The following is an 8430-nucleotide window of genomic DNA, read 5'->3' as shown; positions in this document are numbered from 1 at the left end:
GGTAATCCCATGGATAGAAAAGTTATCATTTATTGTGACAACATGAGCAACATACAGTTGGCTAGTTAACCCAATGTATTATGCTAGGACAAAGCAAAAAATCAATGGATAATAAGACCTTAGTTATTTGCATAAAGCTAAGGCTAATAAGGCTTAAATCTTAGGAAAATGGAATTAATGGGTGTAGGCTATAAAGTATAAACTTGAAGGCTAAAACATAAGGAAATGATTTTGTAAGGTTTAAATAACCTTAATGCATCTTAGTACATGTATAAATATAAAACATAGACTAAGTAAAAAGAGAAAGATAAAAATAGTGATTGGTGAAAGGTAAGGGACCCAATAAGCTTGCATTTACTTTCTCCATGGAACTTATGTAGAATTTTTAAAGTGGAAGTAGCACTTAAGTATAGGTGGTATATATGCGTTTTTTTGAAACAAGACCCTTTTTCCAAGTATAATGCAAAACTAGCAATCTCACAAAACATTTAAAACAATTCACTTGGCCATAATCTTTGACAAAATAATTTAAGAAGACAAGGACAAACTTATTGGTGTTAACTCCCCCCCCCCCCCCCACATGTGTGGCTCCCACTCCCCACACAAGACTCCCCACACAAGGTATTCAAATAATATTCATAAAATTAGCCCTTGGAGCCATAAGTAGTAGCTTTTTGAAGTTTGGGATTTCTTTACAATAAAAATAAATTTTATCCAATGTTCTAAGGTATTAACAAAAATAATATGCTTTGTCCCCAGCGATTATGTACATGCATGTCTAGCTGCCCCCCATAATAAATTAATTTGTGCACACATGCACATAATGTCAAGCTATACAAATAGCACATAAATGAAATACTTAAATGATGCCAAGAGGTCAAGAAAATATTATATTTAATATTCAGATCTCAATCTTCGCACCATCGTTGAATCCACCATCTGTGTGCAAACACCTTAATCGATACCCTGGGATTGTGCGACATCTCTGGTATCTCGCATAGCTCATAAACTTAAACTCACAAATGTACTATACACGTCAATTATTAAGCCATCAATTGAAGTTACATCAATCAATCCCAATGAGATCATGAAAAACAGGCACAACACAATAAAAATACAAAACCTACAAATAACAAAAATATCAACATAAATATATGAATGAGCTGATTGAAAAAGTAATGTATGTATACCTTTCTTAAAAAGAGATTGAGAAATATAGGCTAATAAAGACTACATGGGCATCATCAATTTTATGAAGAAAAAGAAAAACAGAGATTGAAGATTTGACCTGAGATTGTTGTAGTGTAAATTAGGGAAAGTTTAGAGGGAAAACGTGAAAAGATGCAAGGGAGAAGGGAGCTTGAGCTCTTGTAAGCACACACACACACACTCTCACAAACCCTAGAAGAGAACACACAAGGTGGGAGGCTGAAAATTGTTCTTCTTCTTCTTCAATAAAAGAGGTCTACAAAGGAGATAAATTGACTAACACACATAGTAGAGTATATACAAGAATTCCATAATATGAATACGCTAAAGTGGAGTGGGTAGGTGTGGACTTGTCAGTGTAGAATCTCTTGTGAAGATATGTCGGTGCCAGCTACCAAACCTGCTGGTGATGTAAATGTCGAACGGTCATGCAGGCACCTCGTGAGTGTCAGCTCATGTTGAGCTTGTGACAACTTAACAACACTCCCCCTCAAGCTCAACTCCATCTCGTGAACTCCAAGCATATCTTAAAATTTGTGAAGCTTATCAACTCCCAAGGCCTTCGTGAAGATATCAGCGAACCTGATCCTGTGTGCTAACGTAGGCCGTCAATGTCGCCTACCAAGACTCTCTCCCTGATGAAGTGGTAGTGTACCTCAATGTGTTTCATTTAAGCATGGAAAACTAGGTTCCTCGCCATCTGTATATTGCTAATATTATCACAATATATGATAACCTTTCTTTCCACATGCAACCCCAAATCAGCACAAGTAGCTTGCATAACCAAGCTACCTCACATGCTACCACTACAGCTCCTTTGTACTCGACAAGGTAACTATGGGTTGCTTCTTGCTGTTCCATATCGCAGCAGCACTTCCCTCCCAATGAAAACATAAATCCACTATAGTAGATCTCCTTTTGGAGATGCTACCTACCCAATCTACATCTGTGTACCTATGTAGCTCCAATGGTACACATGTTGCATAAAACAATGCATAATCAATAGTGGCCCTCAAATACCAAAGTGTGTGTCGCACACTGTCAAGATGTGGTTTGCGTGGAATGTGCATAAATTGGCTCTCTAAGCCAACTGTAACTCAAATCTGGCCCGCTAATCATGACATAGATCAAACTCCCCACAATCTTCTTATACATAGTGGAGTCCTCTAACACATAACCTGCATCTGCATTGAGCTTGCCATTTTGATCTAATGGCACCAAGATTAGCTTACAACCAGACATCCTATACTTAGACAACATGTCTAATATGTATTGTGTCTATGACAACCAAATACCATCAGGTGTGCAAATGACCTTAATGCCCAAAAAGTAGCACAGATCTCCTAAATCCTTCATGTCAAACTTCCTTTTGAGAAGACTTTTCACATGCTCAATCTCCTCCAAGCTGTCACCCCTAACAATAAGATAATTATTCTTCTTCTTCTTCAACAAAAGAGGTCTACAAAGGAGTTAAAGTGACTAACACACATACTAGAGTATATACAAGCGGTCCATAATGTGAACACGCTAAAGTGGAGTGGGTAGGTGTGGACTAGTCATTGTAGTCCAGTTGTAGAATCTCTGGTGAGGATATGTCAGTGCTAGCTTCCAAACCCGCGAGTGATGTAAATGTCGAATGGTCATGGAGGTGCCTCGTGAGTGTCAGCTTATGTTGAGCTTAACATCTCAACAAAACGTAGGCTAATAAAGACTATATGGGCATCATTTTAAAAGAGAGATGGAGAATAAATAATTGATTTGAGATTGTTGTAATGCAAATTTGGGAGAGTTTCGAGGACAACTGTAAGCTGATAAAGACTACATGGACATTAACAAAACTTGGAATATTCCACATCTAATGTAAAGGATACTATATACCAATGCATATAAGAGATGTTAAAAGGGATACTACATACCAAAGCATATAAGGGATACTACCAATTATCATAATAATTTTTGTAAATTTATGTAGCCTTGTGTGTTTCAAATTTTATGAAGGCTTGCACGAAGCAGTCCTCTTGCTCCTGGGCTTCCCCTTCAATCTCCCACCGAGACAAGTTAATCTCCTCTAGTGTTTCCTCTAGCATGTTTTGGATCTCCTCCCTCGTCTTAAGTGTGTTGAGATTCCATGTGAATGCCACCCAATCCCTCCAATAACACTCATCTTCTTAGAAGAGCTTAGCCGTGCAATCATCAAGTCCCTCTTAATTTGCAGAGCCGATTCTAAGCTATATGGCCATGCTTTTACTTGTGTAGCCATACCTCCCTTTGCTTGCGATTACTTTATGATTTCATCTCAAGATTCGAGTTGGTTTAATGAGCCCCTTGATGTCGCCCCTCATGTTAGGACTTGAAGCTTGAACTAGTGTAATCATGTGTTTTTTATTGTGAAAACTTTTCTTAGGTTTTGGGCGTCAATTTGCAACTTTGCAAATTAAATTTTTCTAGCTAAATTTGCCCAAAATTTCAAAAGGCCTTTAATCTATCCTTACTATTTTCAAGCTTTATTTTATCAAGGTTTCAAAATATCTCAAACTCATTCAAATTTTATTCAATCTTGTTTTCCAAATATCTCAATCTTATTTAAAAAGCACCTTATGTATTTGTAAATTGTGTCCACTTACGTCTCTAAAGATCCTATCTAAAATGAGCATGTGCATTATGTCAATTTGGAACTTTGCATTGTTTTCACATGTGTATTTGTGTCCACTTACTTACAAGTCAAATTGGAACTTCGTTTTCAAGGTTTGTTGAAATTTCTCAAAGTGTGCAGCGCACTAGTTTGCCCAAATTTCAAATAATTCAATTATGTACAAAATTTATTCACGCATTTCAAAACCTCTCGATTACACCTTATCTCAATCAAGAAAGATTCGTCATACAGGCCAGGGTTTTTTTTTCCCGTCTCGTTTCGATCGTGAGAGAGAGAGCGACAGACAGACAGACTGCGTGGGTGGAATGGCTGAGCGGGTGACAGCATGGCTACAGAGCTTGGGCTCTGCCCTGCAGAAGCGGGACTTGAGTGCCACAGCGCAGCTCTTCCAAGAAGACGAGTGCTATTGGAGGGATTTGGTGGCGTTCACATGGAATCTCTACACAGCGGAGTCGAGGGAGGAGATCCGGAACATGCTAGAGGCAACGCTGGAGGAGATTAAGCCCTCCGGGTGGGAGATTGAAGGGGAAGTCGAAGAAGGGGAGGATGGCCTCCTGCAAGCCTTCATAAAATTCGAAACACACAGGGCTAGAGGAAAGGGTCTCGTGAAGATAAGGGGGGACAAGTGCTGGTGTTTGCTCACTGCCATGCAGGAACTCAAAGGGCATGAAGAGAAGGCGGGTTTCAGAAGGGAGCTGGGGGTTCAACATGGTGCTTTCAAGTGTAGGAAGACATGGCTACAAGGCAGAGAAGAGGAGATAGAAGAATTGGGAAGGAGCGTGCAGCCTTACTGTGTGATAGTGGGAGGTGGGCAGGGAGGCATAGCTCTGGGCGCCCGGCTCAGACGGCTTGGGGTGCCCACCATTATCGTGGAGAAGGACAAGCAGGCGGGCGACTCGTGGCGGAATCGCTACAAATCTCTGTGTCTCCATACTCCCGTGTGGTATGGTCACTTGCCCTATGTGCCTTTTCCTGATCATTGGCCTATATACACGCCCAAAGACAAGATGGGTGACTGGCTGGAAGCTTATACCAAGGCGATGGAGCTGGTGTACTGGTCCTCTACAGAGTGCAAGTCTGCAAAGTTCGATGATGTGGAGGAGAGATGGGAGGTGCGAGTAGAGAGAGAGGGGGAAGAGATGATGCTGTATCCGAAACAGTTAGTACTAGCCACTGGCATGTCAGGCCTGCCCTACATGCCCAGCTTCTTAGGAGCGCAACATTTCGAAGGTGTGCAATGTCATTCTAGCCAATACAAAGGGGGGCAGGAATGGGCGGGCAAGCGCTGCGTGGTGATTGGGTCGAACAACTCCGCCCATGACATCTGTGCAGATCTATGGGAGTGCGACGCCGCCCAGGTGACCATGGTCCAGCGAAGCTCGACACACATTTCGCGGTCCAGAGCTGTGGCAGAGTCACTATCTCCTTTCTACTCTGAAGACTCCAAATACTCTACGGCTGACGCCGACCTCGTCTTGGCCTCCGTCCCCTACAAGCTCTTCCCTAAAACGCAGATCCCCCTCTACAAGAAATTCGCAGAGACTGACGCCGCATTCTATGAGCTCCTCCACAAAGCTGGATTCATGCACACCTTTGGTGAGGACAAATCCGGGCTCGTCTCTATGTACATCCGGCGAGGGTCCGGTTACTACGTTGATGTGGGTGCGTCGGACCTGGTAATCGGTGGTGGGGTCAAGCTCAAGAGCGGGGTGACAGTGCAGGAGGTGAAGGCTAACTCTGTGGTGCTAAGCGATGGCAGTGAGGTCGAGGCTGACCTTATTGTGTATGCCACTGGGTATGGCTCCATGAATGGGTGGGCGGCCAAGCTCATCTCCCAGGATGTTGCGGACAAGGTGGGAAAGTGTTGGGGCTTGGGATCCGACACCGCTAAGGATCCGGGACCTTGGGAGCGTGAGCTCCGCAACATGTGGAAACCTACCCACCAGCCAAGCCTGTGGTTTCATGGGGGCGGCTTCCAGGAATCACGGCACTACTCGCTCTACTTGGCACTGCAGGTCAAGGCACGGATGGAAGGCATCCCCACCCCTGTTTATGGACTGCCCCGAGTTCACCATACCACTTGATATGACGTTTCTTCTGCCATTCACCAAGTAAGTATCCATGATACATACTGTAATGAATCCTGCGTTTAAGATGCATGCTAGTAGGGGAGAGCGAGTAACGCAGCTGGAAGGTGTTCGATCCTTACTCTGTGGGTGTGAGATCAAATCCCTCCAGGGCCGAGAATATAAAGTATACTTTAATAAGAACAAGAATAAGCACCCCAAACGTTTCTTTAAATTAAATAATATCTTTTGAACTGTAGATTGCATGGATAATGGATATGTGTCCCACCGTTGGTCGTATATACTCTCGTGTTGCATTCTACCGACGTTAATACCTCTATCTCTCTCTCTCTTTCTCTCTCTCTCAAGCTTAGTTTTTGTATCGGATTGCTTCTTCCGTTTTATGCTGCTCGTCCGTCGGACTGCTTCTGCAGCATGTGGATAGCGTCTTCTTGTGTTTTCGCAGCTTTGCTTGTGGAGTTGGGTGTTGCGCTCCGCCCGCTGCTTGCCCGTGGGGTTGGTGTGTAGCTGTCGGCGCAACTTGCTTCTGGATACCGTCGTCTACAAATAACATGTGCAAACATGCTTCTCGCAGGTTTTCGTGTCTCTATATCATTGATTTTTTTCGTTGTGCCATGCTTCATCATGTGCCATGCTTCATCTCGTGATTTCTATGTCAGTTCTTCTAGAAATTGTTGCGTGTCTTGTTGCGTGTATTGGCCTTTGGAGCATATAACGACCAGTGCTCCGTCTTTGAATTTGTGTTCACTATTGGTAAGTCCACAATCCTTTTGTCTTCTTGTTGCCATCGCCATACCTCCAAGAAGGCATCCTTTTGATAATCTTAGCAATATTATGAAGTTAGATCAACGGCCGTCTTTGTCTTCCTTTTTGTGCCTTGATGGACATGCTCGTCCGTCTGCTTCTCTATTACTATGCGACGTAGGCCAGCCTTCTACATGGATTGTGCCGAGGCATCCGTGTCCTTGAATTGTTACTCCTCTAGAAGAGGCTAACACTGTTCGTAGCCTTCGTGCGGTCAAACATAAAGCACGCTCCTTTGGTAATTTCTTTTTTCAAAAAATAATTGATTTATTTCGCATATGCATGCAAACTTTTTCCTTCATACGCGCTTCTGTCATTTCATGTTTTATGTTTTATTTTGTTCTTTTTCTTCTACGCTCATGCGCGCATGTTGGAGAGTAACTTATGCATGGTTTGTTTCTATAGAAAGATGTCCTCCACTGCACTTTTGAATTAGTGGTTTTTTGGATATAAATAATTACAGACAGCGACTAGTGCTCATAGTGTTTTTCTGCAATAACAAGTTATTTTTTTTCCCTTCTTCGACGTGGTTGGTCTCTTTCTCTGATTTCATCTTGTATGTTTTGTTTTGGTGTTTTTCTTGTATGAAAGAGGTGTATGTTTGCATGTTGCAGAATTTGCAGCGCATGCGATTTCTTTTTCATTCAAGTGACACATTTTTGGCTATTAATTTCTTTCTTAAAAAAGTTTACACAATTCGAGAAATCGATAGATAAATTGCTATTAATTCCTCGCTACATATCAACAAAATGTTTAGTATAAAGGCTTGTTTATTAGCAATAAATAAGGCTCCCCAATGTCTTCTATGGATATAACATTGTTGAGATTATTGCATCGAATGTAGTATTTGAAATAATAGATTATTTAAAAATGATATTTTTTCATACTACAGGATCGACATACTCTCACAAGAAAGGCAAAATGCCAATAACAATCGACAAAAATGTCGACTTCGAATTGTCGATTCACAAAATAGCCAAATTTTCATCTGAGAAAAAAATAAGGCCATGTCCATGACCTCTACCTCGTCCTCTACCTGAACTTGTGTAGAAGGCCTTCTCCTCTAAACTGTTTTTGTTTTATGAAGACTATTGATCTTCACCCAAATTATTCTCTTGAATGATCAACATTGACACCAAATCTGTAAAATTGGGAATGTTTTTTCGAGTCTGAATAGTCTTGAATGCCTTGTATTGTGGCCCAAGACCACGTAGACATACTTCCACTTTATTATCATCATCAACAGAAACACCAATAGATATAAGGGATTCCACAATGCCCTTGATCTTTAAGGCATAATCATTCACAGACATGTTTTTCTTCTCCATAGTATGAAGCTCATTCTTCAATTGAATCTTTCGTGCCTTGGTGTTAGTTTCATACAGCTTCACCAAGGTGTCCCCATGCCTCCTTGGGTGACTTGGCAAGGATGTATATGTCAAATCATGTTATCTTGTATGCTAATAGAAAGCCAATATATGACTTTCCTTGCTCCTTGATTCTAATCCTTGTATTTTTTTACATTTGTTTGTTAATCTTCAGTATCTTTGGTACCTCCTCATATTCACCTCAATCAATGTAGTCCCAATAGCCTTTCCACATCAGAAAATTTATCAATCTAAACCTCCAAGCATGGAAGGTGTTCTTGTCAAGCTTCTCTATAATAATCTGGTTAAT

The 8430-nt window shown here is 41.6% G+C and overlaps 1 protein-coding gene across 1 annotated transcript; it reads left to right on the top strand.

Annotated features, from left to right (window-relative positions):
* The first annotated feature begins 4047 nt into the window (after window positions 1–4047).
* On the top strand, window positions 4048–6230 carry LOC147613969 (indole-3-pyruvate monooxygenase YUCCA1-like). Its single transcript, XM_086781957.1, has one exon. It carries the CDS (start codon window positions 4168–4170, stop codon window positions 5944–5946), a length of 1779 nt encoding a protein of 592 aa, XP_086638083.1. The 5' UTR covers window positions 4048–4167; the 3' UTR covers window positions 5947–6230.
* Window positions 6231–8430: the final 2200 nt, after the last annotated feature.

Source organism: Cibotium barometz, chromosome 43 (assembly GCF_041138505.1).
Source record: "Cibotium barometz isolate CiBa-2024 chromosome 43, ASM4113850v1, whole genome shotgun sequence".
Classification (NCBI taxonomy): Eukaryota; Viridiplantae; Streptophyta; class Polypodiopsida; order Cyatheales; family Cibotiaceae; genus Cibotium; species Cibotium barometz.
The sequence above is the reverse complement of the archived record's forward strand: the minus strand, read 5'-3'. Positions and strand labels throughout refer to the sequence as shown.

Bases quoted from the DNA above. Each gene is read 5' to 3' on its own strand.
- LOC147613969 (XM_086781957.1), top strand. From the start codon at position 4,168: ATGGCTGAGCGGGTGACAGCATGGCTACAGAGCTTGGGCTCTGCCCTG.